The sequence below is a fragment of the Ovis canadensis genome, chromosome 10, assembly GCF_042477335.2.
Source record: "Ovis canadensis isolate MfBH-ARS-UI-01 breed Bighorn chromosome 10, ARS-UI_OviCan_v2, whole genome shotgun sequence".
Lineage (NCBI taxonomy): Eukaryota > Metazoa > Chordata > Mammalia > Artiodactyla > Bovidae > Ovis > Ovis canadensis.
In genome coordinates, this window is record NC_091254.1 from 86,003,071 (window position 1) to 86,023,157 (window position 20,087).

Genomic DNA, 20,087 nt, shown 5'->3' on the forward strand with positions numbered 1-20,087 from the left:
GAGTCTTAACCACCAGACTGCCAGGGAAGCTTGTGGTAGCCATTTCTTGACAGAGGCCTTGGTATTCAGCCTCCTGAAAGCACCTGATATTGGGTCCCACCTTTTGCTGCTTAGGATAACTTCTTGCAGGGTTCAGTTAGAAACTAGAACTTCTGCAACGGATAGAATTTCTCCTCCAAGTTAAGGTACTTGAAACATTTCTCACCCAATTTCCCCACATCTCATTCATGGAAACAAATACACGAAAATAGAAGCAAGCTAACAAAGAAAAACACTTGAGTGAAACTATACGCAGAAAAGAGTGAGCTTGTAGGGAAAAACTGAACAGGCAGTTTATCTTTAGAACTGGGGGATTTCTAAGTAGAATTGAAAAAGATCCAGAGATAAGGAGAAAAAGCAGTGAATCTGGGATATCATAACCACCAGCATTCTAGATATCCTAGCCTTCACTCATCTTTTACACAGTGGTCTTCATCCTGACTGCACCTTAGCATCACCTGGGTGGGGATAAGGGCACTCTGATGCCCAAGGTCCAGCCTCCAGAAACTGGTTTAGGTTCAACTGATTAGGATGGAGCCTGAAGATTCTTCTCCATGGAAGATTTTGGATGCAGAAACTAACCCCATGTAAGCATCTGCTAACCTCCACTCTTGCACTGTTTTGGCATCTGACCCTGGAAAGGCTACAGACCTGCTATGAAGGAGTTACAATGATCATAAACAGTTTTAACGAGTCCCATAACACATTTCATGCTTCCAGAAAAATCCTTATAAACCCAAATCCAGAGATTACAGTATTGAAATTGAAAATTTTCATTCTGCACAGTAGAAAAACTAAAATTTTGGATAAAACTATATTTTAAAAAAATTAATAAAAAGATGAGTCAAAATTAGCCTGGAAAGTTATCTCTAAAAGGAGAAGGAGAATTAGAATAGAGCTAACAAAGATAAGCCTTCCTGGATGACCCAGAGAGATGTTATGGGGAGGGAGGTGGGAGGGGGGTTCATGTTTGGGAATGCATGTAAGAATTAAAGATATTAAAATTTAAAAAATAAAAAACTAATTAAAAAAAAGTAGCCTTGTCTTGATTTTGGAATCATGAAAACATTATACAGAACTATAATTATGAAAGAACTAATTTTTTAAAAAGGAATTCCTAAAATTTCAGAGTAAATTTAAATAAAAGTACCTAAGTATCTACCCAACCTGTTGGTTCAAAGAGCCATACAAAAAAGAACTATCAAAAGTGGTTTTAAACAAAACAATTTGAAAACACATTCTCTGCTTGATACACCCACGTGAAGACAGTATGAACTGCCAAAAGATAAATCTTATTATGTTTTCAGAAGTCACATTATAAGGTAAAACAAATGAATAATTCTGTTAATATCACTGAGAATTGGGCTTAGACATGGGACAAAGAGAATAGATAATGGGAGAAAAGAGATACAGATGTAAGCACAATAAGATGAAGTAAAAAACTAGTGTCCTGTATCTGATTTGGATTGGGAACACCCATATGAACATATTTGTTTACCTTAGAAATGTATTCTAACTTGGTCTAATGAAAAAAAGCCAAGAAACAATAACCAAGAGCAAGAAGCCCCTCTAGCACCCAGACTATAGTCTTTAAATACCATTTCACACTAAGAGAAGACAGGGCTGCTTAGAGAAATGGATGATTCCGGGGCTGAGGAAATGCTGTACAAAATGAACTAGAAACATCCTGTCACACCAGAAACCAAAAAAACAAAACGAATGAAAAAAGACATTAAAAAAAAAAAAAAACTAGCCAAGACTTCTAGAGTATGTGCAAAAGACTTAGGACCCAACCTGAATAGACTCCCACTGCCCAAAGATGGCCAAAGGTTGACACAGCATAACAAATGAAATGGACTGAAGCAGATCAGAAATGCTTAAATCCATGAGCTCAAACTGACATTCACAAAACCAAACCAAACAAACAACCATGAAAACTCACTATCCCCTCTCCTCACTAGAGGAGAACCAATTCCCCATTTTGAAAACAGGTTTTAAAAATGGAAAAACTTATTTCCCCCTACTCTCCCTATAAACAGTATAGTTCAGCATTAACCAAAGAGCTTAGAACATCCCCACTTTGCAACCCTTAATAAGTTAATGGACCTTGAGCAAGGATTATGAATAGCTACAACATCTCACACACACACACACACACACACACACAAACACACACACACACACACAAGATGTTATGTACCTTATAAGGGAGATATACAACCCTACCTCCTACATAGACGAAAGGGGTGAAGAAAATCCAAATGAGCTATATCAAATTTCTAGACCTAAACACCAACCTAAGGTGCCAGAGGAACAAGTTAATTGACACAAGGGGAGATGCGATCAGCCAAATCCAGGCTGTGGGAATCTCTACAGGACAAACAACCTAGAGGCATGGGGTGGAGGGGACAGAAAAGCAATCTGTATAACCTGTGTCAGCCAAGTGTACCTCATTTAATACTGCTGCCAACAGAAGAGGGGAAAAGACAACTGTGAGCACTGGCCAGATACTAAGTTAATATTTAAGCATAAAAACAATAAAGTGAAAGTGAATTCGCTCTGTCATGTCCAACTCTTTACGACCCCATGGACTGTAGCCTACCATGTTCCTCCAACCATGGGATTTTCCAGGCAAGAATACTGGAGTGGATTGCCATTTTCTTGTCCAAGAAATCTTCCCAACCCAGGGATAGAACCTGGGTCTCACGAATTGTAGGCAGACACTACCACCTGAGACACCAGGGAAGTCTACAAAAATAATGTTTATGCTAAATATGTTTAGTGGGGGGAGATTAAACATCTTTTAAAGATACATACTGAAATATTTATGGATAAAAATTATTTGCTATCTTGGAACTTCTTTAAAATAATCTTGGGAACTGAGGGTGAGTTTCAGATAAATCAAGACTGCTCATTATGGCAATTATTGAAGCTGACTTAGGGTGACATAGGGGCTTATTTCCCTTTACCCTTCTGAGTTCTTAGCTGAGGATCCCTGTAATAAATGACAGAATAACAAAAAAAAATAAAACAGAAGTTTATTAACATGTATATTTCTGATATACATGTGAAATATCAATAAGAACTGAGTAACTCCTGAGATGGCCCAAGCCACCACCTTAAATGCCATCTCCCCCTAAAGACAAAAGAAAAGGTGATGGAGCGCCAATGAGAGGTTAACAGGAAAAGCAGCTTAAACCACAGTAGGGTTGGGTTTGTTAAGCAGATTTCATCCTTCTTGAAGACTGTCCTTCAACAGGATTCTGCTGTGATTTAGAGCCATCCATTTTCTGGTACAGAGAGGGAGATGCCTTTACAAATGGAGGTTTCCTTTATCAGCGTAAATGTCCCTCAGAAGAATAACTTCTACTCTGTCTTCAGAGTTTCTCCTGTGTCTATTTCTGAAAAACACAATCAACTCACAACAATCTTTCTGCCAGAGAGCCCTACTCTGGAGTGACACATTGTGTTACCCTTTCATTCTATTCTGTTTTTGTATTTTTGAAATGTTCTTAAAAATCTAAATCCATTAAAAAAATATCTACAGGAAGTTAGAAAAAAAAAACACCATAGAAATCAGGTGAGAGAGGGGCCAGAGCTGTTGCTAGAAAAGCAGCTTCTCTTGGCTCTGAGCCTCAGTGGATGCTGTGGGAGGAGAGGACAGAACGCAGAGAACACGGGTCTAGCAGTCAGAGCTCTGCGCCTCAGAAACCAGGTTGGCCACCTGCGAGTCACATGACCCCAAGCCCATCGTGTGCCCTCCTGGGACTCCAGGTCTTTATCAGTGAAAATACTGGCCTTGCCTCCCTCAGAGGAATCCTGGGACATCTAAATGAGCTACAACAGCGCAGAGTACTCTGAAACCACCATAAATAATAATAATAATAATAATCACTTTTATTATTAGAAGTCCTGGTAAGAGAATCACTCTATTCTTAATGGCAGAGGCTGGATTCACCAAGGCTTGGAAAACTCGTTGTTCCTCACAGGCGACCACAGTGGAACAAGAACTCTTGAGAAAAGTCATGGGTAAAATCAAATTTTCTAGACTATAAGTACAGTTTCACTTCTGCCCAGATTGCGAAAATTTTTAACCATTATGAATGCAATCTTTCAAAAAGAGTCTGACTCTCCTTGTAGTCTACTTCCCTGACTACATAAAGAAAATGGATTGAGGGGGTGGAGGAAACAAGTGAAACAGGTGAGGGAACTTAAGAGGTACAAGCTCCAGATTATAAAATAAGTCAAAGGGGATCAGGGACAAAAAATAAATAGATAAAAATTTAAAAAATAAATAAATCATGGAATTATACAACATAAGAAATATATTCAATAATATTGGAATAACTTTGCATGGTGACAGTTGGTAACTAAACCTATCATGTACTGTATAAAGTAGTAAATCACTAATGATATATACCAGAAACTAATATAACATTGTAAGCCAATTATACTTCAATTTAAAAAATTCTTTTAATTTTACGTTAAAAATGTACATATGCTTAGAAAAAGAAAATAAGATTGGATATAAAACCCTAATTTATAACTCAAGGTCATCACTCTGGGTATTACTGGCACCTAATGGCTAACATGATGCTCTCAGGAACCAGCAGGGTGCACAAGTCTGCCCTGCAGGTGCCCTTCTGCTTGGCTCAGTGCCCCCTCCTCCTCTCCCTTGCCATGTGGTCCTCAGTGGTTGCTCTCAGCACACACTATCTTTGCCACCAGCAGCAACTCCTCAGCCTCCTGGGTTGAGCAGAAGTGAGGGACACATGGAAGAAAGGGTTGGGGAATAAATGCAAAGACCACTCAGCTCTCAGGGAACCAGCCGTGAGTCAAGGCACAAAGCTCACTGTGGGATGCAGAGGATTCTGTTTACTTCCTGCCCATCACCTGAGCTCCAAAATCCCACAACCTCCACCTGGACCAGAGACCATCGGCAAAAGTGGCTTCAGACAAAGGCCAGGTGACTGGACAAGGTCGGGCCATTTCTAAGGGTCCTGGGAAGAGGACATAACTCCTGGCCACACCTCCCCTCTCAGAGGAAGGGACTGGGTGAACCCACTCTGGCTCTCCGAGGTCATCCCACTTACAAACCAGCAATGGAGACCTCACCACTCAGAGAGAAACGCTGATGACCTGGGGAGGTAGTCTCTGTGACTCAGGCCCAGGCAGAGGCTTCAGGCTCCTTCTCTCCACCCTGAGGGCCCTGGGCAGTTGGGGACCTGTCCTCTCCACCCACAGTACCGTGGAGGTGCACACACGGGACAGGGGTGCTGGTAAATCTCTGGCTGTTCTATTCTAATTAGGGGTGACTGGCAAGTGCTCCATAGCCTGGTACTTGTTTCTCTGAGAGGAAGAGATACTCCTCAGTTCTCACAGGACAGTCCATGGAATTCTCCAGGCCAGAATACTGAAGTGGGTAGCCTTTCCCTTGTCCAGGGGATGGTCCTAACCCCGGGATCGAACCCAGGTCTCCCTCATTGCAGGCAGATTCCTTACCAGCTGAGCTATCAGGGAAGGCCTTCTCATAGGACAGAGGTTTTCACATCTCAAAATCCTAAAACACTAAAAGCCTCACTCTGGACTGGCGTCACCCTGCTTTCTCCCACTGGTGCCATCAGGAGTACCTGCGAGGCCCCGCTCATGCTGTGGGTGGTAAGAGCACAGTGCTTGGGATCATGGATGATCCACGGGGTGTTCTGTGCACCTGAGGGATTAAAAGAGGGCTGGAGATCAAAAAGGAAACATGTTTGTGTTTTAGAAAATCCTGGACTGAGTTTAGATCTTCCACCATCTAAAATATAAAGAACAACAAGCAGTATAGATTGATCACAACACAGGTAGTTGCTTCAGAAAATCAATTATTTCGCTAACTAGCATTGCTACTAGTACTAGTAGTACTATCACACAGATGAGCCTCTAAATTTACGTCCTCTCCTCCCCTCTTCTCTGCCATGACCACCCAGCGACCAACCTCCTGAAAGGGCCCAGGGCTCTTCCAGTTCCACCTTATGCAGCCCCAGGGCTGGCCTTCCTGGATCCCCAGCAGGAAGTATTACTGGGGCCGGACAACTGCGAAATCAACACTCCCAGCACCACAGTGGGGAGGATTCCCTCTCAGGAAGAACCCCAGATCCTGTGGCCTCTCCCTCTATGTCTGCTTCTCCCATGAGCTGCCACAGCCAAGATCCAGGACTCATATTAGAATGGGATCCATCCAAGGCTTAGTGACCCCAGCCAAAGAGCCAACAGCCCAGGACAGCAAGAAAAACCAGCAGCTCAGTTCAAACCCAGCCACATGGGCTATGCTTTGAACCCACCCGACTTTAAGACTCTTTAGCATCTGGTACCAAAGAGAAACTAGAGAGCCAGGGACAGCAGAGAAAGACCTCCTCCAGGATATGATCCAACATTAAACCCAGAGGCCACTCATCCAACCAGGCACCTGGCATGAGCCACAGGCAGAAACCGAGGCCCCAGGGTTTCCTGATAAGCAGAATTCATGAGAGCTCTGTTGTGGGAAGTCAGGAAATCCTGAACAAACAGGCCACACCAGCTTGCCACCTGTGTATTTCAAACAGAGACTTACTATGACTATGTGGAAATTCCATGACTGGACAGCTGCGCATGGGACAAACAAGGGCGGGGGCACCCTGACGGGCTCCTGCTCCCTCTCCCACCCCGTCCTTCACAAGGCACTGCAGTACCTAGGTGGTCAGTGCCCTCTCAAAGGCGGCACTCTGCCCCACACACCTGTCCCACCCTCTGGCACAATGGCCAGTCCTCTTCTGACATCAGTGAGAACTCCATCCCCCAGGACCATCCAGTCACCTGGGAGCTGGCAGATTCTCTGGTCTCTCCAGTTATGTGGGGTGGACTTCACCTGCCCAGCTGCCCACTGCCCGCAGTGCCCTCAGTCCAGCACAGGCTTTAAACAAGAGCCAGGCCACCCACCGCAAACCACCTGGCCCACCAACACGATGGACTGAGGACAACTCACACCTTCTCCACCTTCTCCACCCCTTTCACAGCAACTGCATCTTCAAGGGACCACAGAGAGCATGAGCCCCCCAGGGGGGTCTGCAGCAGACCTCCAGCAGGCTCAGCCAGGACAGGGGGCTGCCAGCACTGTGTCCCCAGTTGAACTGTCCTCTGGGGGATCTTGACCCAGGATCTTCAGGGTCATGGAGGTCACTGACCTCACAGCTTTCTGCCTCTGGTTTGCCCTGCACATTCCCTCCTACACCCTCTGCCAATGCCAGGATACCAGGATCCCCCTTCAACGAGGAATCTGCTCCCACAGCCAGGGAAAGAAAGCAGCGTGAAGGGTGCACAGAATTCACGGTGAAGCTGGAGCTCCTTCCCATGGGGGCTTTGCTCACAGTGCTAGCCCACGGGGAAGGGGGCAGCCTGGGGAAAGGTGTGCTCTTAGGAGTTCTGGGCGGCTACAGTCAGATGCAGGGCCCTGGGTTCTGCTCCCCTGGAAGAGGAGCGGCGATGGTATCTTCTTAGAAAAGCATTTATCAGATGTGACCTGGTCAAGGGAACAATTTCTACCTTGTTAAACTATAAATGAGTGCCATAAACGTACGTTATTCTGGGCTTGGGTCCAATTTACCTTCCTCTCAATCACAGGGCACATATTGACTGAGGCTGCTGTAATCTTCTTTTGGTCAAAGATCAGCCAACGTTTATACTGAGCACCAGGAAATTTCTACCATAATATAAAATGTCTTTTATTTCAAGGCCATCCTTCCACAATACTGTTGAATCAGTTGAAAAATAGTAACTCCTGGAGTCCAGTTCTTGCCATTCTAAAGGCAAATACAACCTCTGAGCTCCATCATGTTTCCATGAGGGTTTATCCTCAGACCTTAGACTACTGGCCTCTCTCCCCACCGGTCCCGTCCACCTCGGTACTGAAATACATATACCAAAAAGCAGTGCACAGTATGAATATCTTTTACCTCAAGAAATGTAAACATTCCCCAAATTAAATAGGATTTCCAGTAACACTTTATGATTGCTTTCACTAAAGAGGGCTCCCGTGCATCCTTCTGGGCTCTCTTAACTTCTTGATCCCAGTACCTGTGATACAAAACAAAGCACAGTAAACAGCATGTCCCCCAAAGGGGAAACGGGGGAAGGGCAGAGTGGGAGACCAGCCTGCACTACAGGGCGCTCTGGGGCTGTGCAATAGATGCCGGCTACCTGCTCACAGGGCTCCTGAAAGATGAGCGGTGCAGACTCTGACGCTCCAGAGAAACAGGCCTTGAGGGAAAAGTCCCAGATTCTGGAAACAAGTTCCTGCCTAGATTTGCTGGACTCACAGGTCATGAGCAGTTCAGGAGGGCAGATTCCCTCTTCCATGGACCCCACCTCCGGGGACAGAGCTTGGCCTCCAGGGCCATGGCTTGCGGGCTCCCTCCACGTCCACAGATGCACAGGGAACATGGGCTCCCCCAGCCTCCAAAATGGGCTAAGCCCAGGGTCAACCTGAGGGGATGAGCGTACAGTGCCAGGGGAGGAGCCTCAGGAGAACCCAGAGGAAGGCAAAGCCTCCCCCAAACCTTTAGCCCCACGTGGAAATTCTCACTCTCCCTCGCCTCCTCCCTGCTGCCTGTGCTCACCCTTGCAGCTCTTCTCCGAGGTGCTGGGAGCGATCTTCCGGAAGCACCGAGTACATGTCATCTGGTTCTAATTTCCGTTTGTGACCAATTTTAAACAAGGGGTTTAGCCACCTGTTAAAAATTAAAAGGAGAGTGACATATATCCAAATTACACATCTCTAATTAGAAACCTACATTCATGGACATTGTTAAAAAAAAAAAAAAACTCTACATTTTAAATATATAAAGATATGGGGAAAATTAGATATATGCTTACAAACACACATACATTCTAGGTATAGGAAAGTCATGCTGGCTTATATATTACATAACTTAATTAGAGCAGCCTGTTTGTGGCCTACTGAACATTCATTGTACATCTGCTTTAATTATTAATGAAAAAATATGTTTAGAAATCAAAATAAAGTAACAGTGGTTCAGGCATGCAGAATAGAGCTGAATGGCCATTGTGGGTAAGGCTGCAGATATGTTCCTGTATTACTGAGGACTTATATCTTCTGAAATGGATCAGATTGAAGAATACCTACATGTGTTAGTGATAAAGAACCTGTCTGCTAAAGCAGGAGTTGTAAGAGATGCTGGTTCGATCCCCAGGTTGGGAAGATCCCCTGGAGAAGGAAATGGCAACCTACTTCAGTGTTTAAACCTGGAAAATCCCATGGACAGGGCAGCCTGGTGGGCTACGGTCCACCAGTTGGTGCAACCCCACCAGTTGGGGTTGCAGTCGGACATGACTGAACTGTCTTAGTACCAGTGATATTCAAAGCAGTTGCAACCTTGAGGTCTCAAGATCTCCTCAGATCAATCGTCAACACAGAGGAGGTTTTACAGGAATTATCTTATGGACACAACACCCTGAGTCTAACAGGCTCTGGACCCTGAATTCCTTACAGTCCTGTCAGACTCCCCTCAGCCAGAGCACTCATGTGAGCTTCTTTCTGAACCCAACCTTCTGAAGACAACCTCAAGATAAGTAATACCTTCCCAACTAAAATACAGTTGATTTTTCTTATGGTCCTCCTCGGTATCACTCCCTGGAAGATTCGTTTATTTTTAAAGTAACATTCAAACATGCAAAAGGGCTGAGGTTTTACTGACTGTTGGATCTGTCACCATCAGCCTCAGTGGAGGAATAAATACAGCCCGCCAGACTTTCAGGGAACTGCACTAACAGCTGACAGCATCACCGAACTACGGTTTAATTCCTCCACGTCCAGGCTTCTGCCCGGGGACATCAAGATTGCCCACTGCCACCACACTCCTGCAAAGGCCTGTGTGTGAATCAAATCCCTGTTTTCTGGGGGTCCAACCAACCATTCATCATGAGCCCTCCACCTACAGGCATGGCCAACTCTAGATAGTTACCATGCTTAAGGGCTCTGGGGACAGGACCAAACATGGAGGGGCCTGGCCATGTGCAAGTACCCTGGATGGAAGGGCGCCACCATGAGCCTAAACATGACTCAATAAAATTCAAAGACAGTGTGTGTGCCCCTGAGGGATGTTTGCTCCTCGAGGTCCCTGTGGCAAGGGCACCCATGTTGGGCCATCAAGTGTCTCCAAGAAAACTACCAGGGGACACTGGGCTATAGGTTGTTCACACCCAGATCAAGGTTACATTCAAATTTTAATTACACTCACACAACCTGTGAATCAAAGGGGCCATTCATCTAGTCAGGAGGGGAGCTGGACTGGTAATAGCAGTTGTCACTCTTGTAGGATCTCCAGTGAACCTAGCATGAGAAAGAACTTATAATAACCTAAGTATAAAAAAAAAAAATTTTTTTAAGTCAGAGACTGGCCTAGGTAAGTAGAGAACCCAGATCTAACCTTAGAATGACAAAATCTTCACTAGACCCTCTGGCCCACATGACACTTGACCACTACAAAGCTCTTGACTACCTGCTGGCTGATCAAGGGGGAATTTATGCCCCAGCAACCATTTCCTGCTGTTTTTATGTTAACACTAGTGGTCAGATAGAAGAGAGCACATCCCAATTGCCAGAGAAAACCACTTGCAGACAAAGACAAGTATCATATGGTATCACGTATACACGGAATCTTAAAAAGCCAGACAAATGAACTTATCTACCAAAGAGAAATAGAGTTACAGATGTAGAAAATGAATTTATGGTTTCCAGGGGGGCAGGGAGGAAGGGACAAATTGGGAGACTGGGATTGACATACATCGACTACTATATACGTACCCAACTCTTTGCAACCCCATGAACTGCAGCCCACCAGCCTCCTCTGCCCATGGGGATTCTCCAGGCAAGAATCCCTGAGTGGGTAGCCATGCCCTCCTCCAGTGGATCTTCCCAACCCAGGGATCTAACCCAGGTCTCCTGCAATGCAGGCAGATTCTTTACAGTCTGAGCCACCAGGGAAGTATATATAAAATAGATAACTAATAAGAACCTACTGTATAGCAGAGGGAACTCTACTCAATACTCTGTAATAGCCTTTATATTTTTTAAAGAAAATAACATTTTAAAAACAGTGGATATATGTCTATTGATTTACTTTGCTGTACTCCTGAAACTAACACAGCAGTGTAAATCAACTATACCCCAATAAATTTTTTTCTTTAGTAGAGAGAAGGTCACTTGGCCAAATACTCAAAACAAGAAGGGCCTGGCTGAACAAATTTGTGACAGGAACTAAAGAAGGTTCCCCAGCTTCTCTGGGCTTCTAAGGTCATTCTTAGAACCCGTTACAGTTACTCTCCTTCTCTTGCTCTTTGGTCTGTGATTCCTCAATTGACTTATTAGTTTTATCTCTTAGAGAACTGAGACAATCAAGTGGCAGATGGTCTTTACCCAAGGCTATGAGCAATTGCGACTCTAGCCTGATAACAATCAGATTCATTTTAGTGGAATCAGGAGAAATCTGCTCCTCTAACCCAAAGCGAAAACAACAACCAGTTGTGGATGTGACTGGTGATGGAAATAAAGTTCAATGCTATAACAACTATATTGCATAGGGACATGGAATGTTAGGTCCATGAATCAAGGTAAATTGGAAATGGTCAAACAGGTGATGCCAAGAGTGAACATTGATATTTTTGGAATCAATGAACTAAAATGGGGTGAAGTGGGTGAATTTAACTCAGATGACCATTATATCTACTACTGTGGGCAAGAATCCCTTAGAAGAAATGGAGTAGCCATCATAGTCAACAAAAGAGTCCAAAATGCAGTACTTGGGTGCAGTCTCAAAAATGACAAAATGCTCTCTCTTCATTTCCAAGGCAAACTATTCAATATCATGGTAATCCAAGTCTATGTCCCAACCAGTAATGCCAAAGAAGCTGAAGTTGAATGGTTCTATGAAGACCTACAAGACCTTCTAGAACCTTAGTTCTAGATAGGATATCACCCCCCAAAAGATATCCTTTTCATCATGGGGGCTGAAATGCAAATCTAGGAAGTCAAGAGATACCTGGAATAGCAGGTGAATTTGACCTTGGAGTACAAAATGAAGCAGGGCAAAAGCAAACAGAGTTTTGCCAAGAGAACATACTGGTCATAGCAAACACCCTCTTCCAACAAAATGAGAAAAGACTACACAAGAACATCATCAGATGGTCAGTACCAAAATCAGATTGATTAATATTCTTTGCAGCTGAAGATGGAGACACTCTATACAGTCAGCAAAAACAAGACCAAGAGCTGATTGTGGCTCAGATCATGAACTCCTTAGTGAAAAATTCAGTTTTAAATAAAAAAAAAAAGTAGGGAAAGTCACTAGACTGTTTAGATATGACCTAAATCAAATCCCTTATGATTATAGAGTGGAAATGACAATAGATTCAAGGTATTATATCTGATAGACAGAGTGCCTAAAGGACTATGGACAGGGATTAGTGACATTGTACAGGAGGCAGTGATCAAGACCATCCCCAAGAAAAATAAATGCAAAATTGTTGTCTGAGGAGGCCTTACAAATAGCTGAGAAAAGAAGACAACATAAAGGCAAAGGAGAAAAGCAAAGATATACCCATCTGAATGCAGACTTCCAAAGAATAGCAAGGAGAGATATGAAAGCCTTCCTAGTGATCAAGGCAAAGAAATAGGAAAATATTAGAATGGGAAATACTAGAGATATTCTCAAGAAAATTAGTGAAACTAAGGGAAAATTTCATGCAAAGATGGACACAATAAAGGACAGAAATGGTATGAATGTAACAGAAGCAGAAGATATTAAGAAGAGGTGGCAAAAATATACAGAACACAACAAAACAGATCTTCATGACCCAGATAACAACGGTGGTATGATCACTGGACAACAGCCAGACATCCTAGAAGGCAAAGGCAAGTAAGCCCTTGGGACGTATCACTACGGACAAAGGTAGTGGAGGTGATGGAATTCTAGTTGAGGTATTTCAAATCCTAAAAGATGATGCTGTTAAATTGGTACATTCAATATGCCAGCAAATTTGGAAAACTCAGCAGTGCCCACAGGACTGGAAAATTTCAGTTTTCATCAATCCCAAAGAAAGGCAATGCCAAAGAATGTTTAAAGTACCACACGATTGCATTCATCTCACACGCTAGTAATGTAATGCTCAAAATTATCCAATAGTACCATGAACCATGAAGTTCCAGATGTTAAAGCTGGATTTAGAAAAGGCAGAGGAACCAGAATCAAATTGCCAACATCTGTTGGATCACAGAAAAAGCCAGAGAATTACAGAAAAAAGTCTATTTCTGATTTATTGACTAATGCTAAGCCTTTGATTGTGTGGATCACAACAAACTGTGGAAAATTCCTCAAGAGACAGGAATACTAGACAATTTGACCTGCCTCCTGAGAAATTTGTATGCAGGTCAAGAAGCAACAGTTAAAACGGTACATGGAAAAAGAGACTGGTTCCAAATTGGGAGAATAAGGCAAGGTTGCAGAGTTCCAGAAAAACATCTATTGCTGCTTTATTGACTATACCAAAGCCTTTGACTGTGTGGATCACAGTAAATTGTGGAAAATTCTTCAAGAGATGGGAATACCAGACCACCTGACCTGCCTCTTGAGAAATCTGTATGCAGGTCAGGAACCAACAGTTAATACTGCACATGGAACAACAGACTGGTTCAAAATAGAAAAAGGAGCACGTCAAGGCTGTATGTTGTCATTCTGCTTATTTAACTTCTATGCAGAGTACATCATGAGAAAGGCTGGGCTGGATGAAGCACAAGCTGGTATCAAGATTGCCAGGAGAAATTTCAATAACCTCAGATATGCAGATGACACTATCCTATGGCAGAAAGTGAAGAAGAACTAAAGAGCCTCTTGATGAAAGTGAAAGAGGAAAGTGAAAAATTTGGCTTAAAGCTCAACATTCAAAAAACTAAGATCATGGCATCCAGTCCCATCACTTCATGACAAATAGATGGGGAAACAGTGGAAACAGTGGCTGACTTTATTTTTTGGGGCTCCAAAATCACTGCAGATGGTAATTGCAGCCATGAAATTAAAAGACGCTTACTCCTTGGAAGGAAAACTATGACCAACCTTGAGAGCATATTCAAAAGCAGAGACATTACTTTGTCAACAAAGGTCCATCTAGTCAAGGCTACTGTTTTTCCAGTAGTCATGTATGGAGGTGAGAGTTGGACTATAAAGAAAGCTGAGTGCAGAATTGATGCTTTTGAACTGTGGTGTTGGAGAAGACTCTCGAGAGTCCTTGGACTGTAAGAAGATCCAACCAGTCCATCCTAAAGAAAATCAGTCCTGGGTGTTCATTGGAAGGACTGATGTAGAAGCTGAAACTCCAATATTTTGGCCACCTGATACAAAGAGCTGACTCATCTGAAAAGACCCTGATATTGGGAAAGATTGAAGGCAGGAGAAGAAGGGGATGACAGAGGATGAGATGGATAGATGGCATCATCAACTCAATGGACACGAGTTTGGGTAAACTTTGGGAGTTGGTGACGGACAGGGAGGCCTGGTGTGCTGCAGTTCCTGGGGTCACAAAGAGTTGGACATGACTGAGTGACTGAACTGACTGACTGAGCTGATGGCAGAAAGCAAAGAGAGCTAAAGAGCCTCTTGAGGAAGGTGAAAGAGGAGAGTGAAAAAAGCTGGCATAAAACTTACCATTCAAAAGATGAAGATCATGGCATCTGGTACCATCACTTCATGGCAAATTGATGGGGAAACAATGGAAACAGTGACAGACTTTATTTTGGAGGCTCCAAAATGACTGCAGATGGTGACTGCAGCCATGAATTAAAAGATGCTTGCTCCTTGGGAGAAAAGTTATGGCCATCCTAGACAGCATATTAAAAAGCAGAGACATTACTCTGCTGACAAAGGTCTGTCTAGTCAAAGCTATGGCTTTTCCAGTAGTCATGTATGGATGTGAGGTTTGGACTATAAAGAAAACTGAGCACCAAAGAATTGATGCTTTTGAACTGTGGTGTTGGAGAAGACTCTTAAGAGTCCCTTGATCTGCCAGGAGATCCTACCAGTCAATCCTAAAGAAAATCTTTCCTGCATATTCATTGGAAGGACTGATGCTGAGATTGAAACTCAATTCTTTGGCCCCCCGATGTGAAGAACTGACTCATTGGATAAGACCCTGATGCTGCGAAAGATTGAAGGCAGGAGGAGAAGGGGATGACAGAGGATGAGATAGTTGGATGGCATCACAATGGACATGAGTCTGAGCAAGCTCCAGGAGTTCACAATGGACAAGGAAACCTGGTGTGCTGCAGTCCATGGGATCACAAAGAGTCAGACATTTTGAGCAACTGAACTGAACTGAATCCAACATGTGACAATGCCTGCGCTTAGCAGGTAGCAGGATCAGAAGATGAACCTTTGCCCCTTCAGTAATAAGGAGCAGTAAAAAGATAAGGCTGATGCCCCAGAAATATATTCCTGCCCCTCCCTCGAATGAAAACAAACCTCTCTTATCTGAGTTTCAGGCTCATTCATAAAAGGAAAGAAAAAAATAAAAACTGACTATAACTAGGTTGGACCCAAATGGCAGAAGACCTAACCTCTAATAGACACAGAGCCTCATTATGAATCCACTGTAATATATGAGCATGATAAATGACACACCAACCAGACCACTACAGTTGACAGTGACTATGACAACAAAGCCAAAGCTCATACAAGGACTGAAAAGGAGTGCTGCCTTAATTTCAGGTCCAAATCACACCACGTTATTGGGTAAGCCATGAATATTCCTCCCTGTCTTAACCTGATTCCCTTCCTTTTACTTCAACCCTCCTATATACCCAGTTGGGCTGAGAGGTTGACTTGCAAACTAAGTCTCCGTTTCTCTTTCTTTGGTCATTGAGCAAAGCGTGTGCTCTAGCAGTCTCACCATCAGTTAACTTATTGGTTGGGGGAATCTGAGTGGAGAAAGAACCTCCCCATCATGATAAGGGATCTCAATCTGGGCCAGGACCCTGGAACAAGTCCAGGCAACCAATTCCATGGCAAGCACAGCAGTTACATACACAAGAAACACAGACCCCAGAACCAGACTTCCTGGTTTGAGATCCCACTCTACCACTTACTAGCTGTGTGATGGTAGGCAACTACTCAACCTCTATGCTTCAGAGTCTTCAAGCATGAAATAAGAGGTAATACCTCCTTCCTCCCCAGGAGAAAAGCTGGAAATGGGTGCCAATGAAAATGGAAGTCTTCACCTTCCATTTCTATGCACATACCTTTTCAAAGTCAACAAATAGAATGTGTTTTGAGAGTTTCCTGCCCTACTTGATGTTAAGGAGACATTTGTCTACTTTGCTATTATTTATGGTAACCACACACATATTCCTTCTTCTAGGCCCCTCTTTCCTAAAGGGCAATCAAATAGCCAAGGGATGTAGCTACATGCACTGAATACACCACCATCCAAGCAAGCATAGGAGCTGCCATCCCCCTGGGGATCCCCTAGACTGTCCAATAAAAGAAGTATCAGAATTTGTGGAAAAGATAAATGGGTCAAGGTCCAGAAACAAAAGACCTAATAATCACCCAAGTGTGATTAAAGTCCAAAGGTTCAGGCCTGCATATCTATATTCCCAGCTATTAGATGAAGACTTCAGTTAAGAGCTTCAGCTCTCTGCAGTGCTTTTCATCTCTGTTTCCTCCCAGCTCATGGACCTGTCAGTGGTTTCAGGACCAAAGGACTCCTGGGCACGACCACCTGCATCAAGACCATGTACTGCTTCCCTGAAGAATAGATATCTAGATAAGACCCCACAGGTTTCAGGGACTCCATCCCCAGGGTTTGGTTCTCAAAGGTAGAAGTGGAGATAAATATTCACAATAGGACCAGGGGCTGTGGTCAAATACACACTCTACTCCTGGCTGTGTGTCCCAGGCAAAAGCAACACATGTTCCAGAATAATGTCCCATTCATTTCATAAAAAACAATAGTGTTTTGTACACACATGAAATTGGCCAAAACTGTGTACCAGGACATACAGGACCACACAGGGAGTGAAGGAGGGACAGAAAGAAAGACATGGTCATAGACGGCGGAGAGAGGGAGCCCAGGGCAGTTGGAACTCAGATGTTCACCTGAGGAACATGGGAAAAGGTGGGGACATTATTGGAAGATGGCAAAGATGCAGGGCACTACATAGATAAAGAAAATTGTTCACAAGCTGCTTGCTTGGTGGGGTGGGGCGGGGCGGGGGGCGGGGGGCGGGGGCGGGGGGTGCCGAGTTGGAGCTTATTTCAGAACTGACAGTGAATTCCTGAGTGGTTCTGAGGCCACTGGATAAGGTGGAGAGTAGGGAGCCCAGTCCCTTCTCCTGCTGTGCAGTGACTCTCCCTGAGCAACCTCCTTGCCTTCTGCTCCTGCTGCATCAGCTCTCAGGCTCTGGGGCTGGCTGGGCGAAGAGCAGCAAGGCAAGGAGACTCAGTTCCCCTGACACCAGGTCTCTTGGTACCCCTCCCAACCTCACCTGCCCCAGGCTCCCAGGCACTGCTCCCTCGCTTTGTCCCTTGATCCCCAACAGAAGCCGACAGTGTTGCGCCCGCGGTGGAATGTCACATCTCAGACAGGGCACTCACCAGACAAAGAGGCGCGAGCAAAAGTTCGCCTTCTGCAGCGGGCTGGTCTTCACCTCTGCGGACACAGGCAGCATCTTGCCGGCCAAGGCGGACACAGACCGGGGTCTCCCTGCTCAGGCGGCCGTGGGGCTCCTGCTGCTCCTGGAGGCTCTGGCGGGGATGCTGGATTCTGGCCGTCTCACAGGTCCACTGGACCGGAGCCTGAGAACACCTGCTTCTGAGAGTGGACTGCCCTTTGTGCACCAGGTCCGCCTCTTAAGACTGAGCAGCCTCCAGGGTCCACCTCTGAGGCACCCGCTCTGTGCAGGTGCTGCCACAGGCATAGGATGGATGCAGCGTGCCACGTGTGGGCCTTCAGGATCAGGAAACACCCAGGTAGACGCTTCCAGAAGCCTTACGCAGGTGGGAGGCAAAGTTATCAGCTCTTTGTTAAAGGCAGCAGGCTGACTGTGAGGCACAACCAGCCCAGCTCCTAGGAGCGCACCTGGCCGCAAACTCTGCGGAAGTTCCTGTTCTGAGCCCAGGCACTCAACCAGAAGGTGGAGATGGGAGGCTCAGCCCCGCCCATCTCTGCTGCTCAGAGGTTCCCCATGCACTGCAGAGGAAACCTGGGGAAAGCTGGCAGAAGGAGATAGCAGCCTCCTCTCTGGGCCCTCTGCCCTCATCAAGACCAGACAAGGGCTCTGTGGGAAGTTCTGCAACTGTAATGAAGCAGAACCCGGTGGGGCCTTCCTGGGATAGATCCTACCCCCACCCCATGCCCTCTGCCTGTCTCCTGTTGGTAGAAAATCTTTAGTCTCCCAGGCCTCATCTGCATCACAAAAGGCTGGCTCAAGAATTAATGACTGGAAAAATGTGAACATGTAATTAAAAAAATAAAATGTTATCAATAGCCATACTGCAGTCATAGAATCTTTAGCTCCTCCCAGAAGGTACAGATAATATGTTTGGTGCACATTCCCGAGTTGTTTTGCAGATGCTGAAAAGTCCACCAGGTGGAAGAAGTTAACTGCATGACCATGATTAACTGGAACTTAAGGATTTATGATGATAACCCCTGTTGCATTACCCTGCTCCTCAACATCAAGCAGAGAATAGTGCATGAGCTAAATCAAGTACTCTCCATTCTCTCCCCTACTCTGCCTTTAAAAAACCTCCCCTGAAATCCACTGGGGAGTTCCAGACTTCTGAGCACGAGCATCCTTACTCCTTGCTTGGCCCGTGCAATAAACTTTTCTCTGCTCAGAACACCAACATTTCAGTTCATATCACCTCAGTGTACATTGGGCACAAGACCTTGGTTTGGCCAATACAAACCAGGCACCAAACATTTGATGATGGACAACAACAGGGTTTAGCACAGATTATGTTTGTAGAGCTATAAGACTTAAACAAATGTAACAGAAGATTAGAAGACTTCAAATGATTTTGAAACATGAATTCATGCTGTCATTGGAGATCGCCACAACATGTGAGGTGTCTTGCATCTCACAGGTTACATTGTGGGGGGACCTCTGTGAGCTTTTTGCTGCTCTCTTTGAAGAGGAATTTGGGACAGAGAGATTGCCTTATGATTTCTTTCATCATGAGCTCAGGGACTGCCTAGTGGAGTAATAGTGGCAATATGTTATAGAATACAGGTTATGTGCATTTGTGGGAAACAATTCACTTTTAACTCCCACAATGCCCTATTCAAGAAGGTATTATCTCTGTTTTACAGATGAGAAAGATGAGACTCAAGGACAGCATTCTCCAAGATCTTTGAATCAGTAAATGATGAATTTTGATTTGGATTCAAGTCCAAGTCCAGCATGACTGTCTCACTGTTGGATGGGCAGTGTGTGAAAAGTGTCTAGAATATGCTATCTGAATGAATCAATGCTGTAGGACTGAGAATAAAATCTTGGGCTCCCACTCATAAGTGATAAGTTATTTGTGTGGTCATCTTACCAGCTCAGCAGCTTCTCTTCCCTTTCATTCTAAATGAAGAAAGATCAAAGTTTGTGGTGCTTATAATAAGATCACCCCATTATTCTTTGATAATTTCCCATGTACCTTGGCTAAAATGGTGTTATTAATAGTGACTTTTAGCTTCAGTTATGCAAGATGAATATGTCCTGCAGAACTAGTGTACAGCAATTTGGTTACAGTTGACAGTACAGTACTGTGTCCTTTTCATTTGCTGAGAGTTTGGGAGTTCTCAACATACAAGAGAGAAAAAATTAAATGATTAAGATGTGTGGTAGATATATTGATTGGCTTGGTAGGATGAGCATTTCACAATGTATATGTATATCAAGTCATCATGTTGTACATCTAAATATATACAATTTTTGCTCATCAATTAGACCTCAATAAAGCTGAAGGAGA

General features: G+C 44.3%; 1 protein-coding gene across 2 annotated transcripts in view; it reads right to left on the reverse strand.

Moving 5' to 3' along the window:
* LOC138446665 (ATP-binding cassette sub-family C member 4-like) overlaps positions 1–18,258 on the reverse strand; it is a 171,159-nt gene extending 152,901 nt beyond the window's left edge. For both annotated transcript variants that reach the window (XM_069601885.1, XM_069601884.1), the window contains exons 1-3: positions 17,718–18,258; positions 8,673–8,783; positions 8,010–8,130 (exon numbers count right to left, since the gene is read on the reverse strand). In XM_069601885.1, the coding sequence (XP_069457986.1) occupies positions 8,010–8,130; positions 8,673–8,783; positions 17,718–17,791 (306 nt within the window). In that variant the 5' untranslated portion in view covers positions 17,792–18,258. The remainder of the gene's footprint in view (positions 1–8,009; positions 8,131–8,672; positions 8,784–17,717) is intronic.
* Between the last annotated feature and the right edge of the window lie 1,829 nt (positions 18,259–20,087).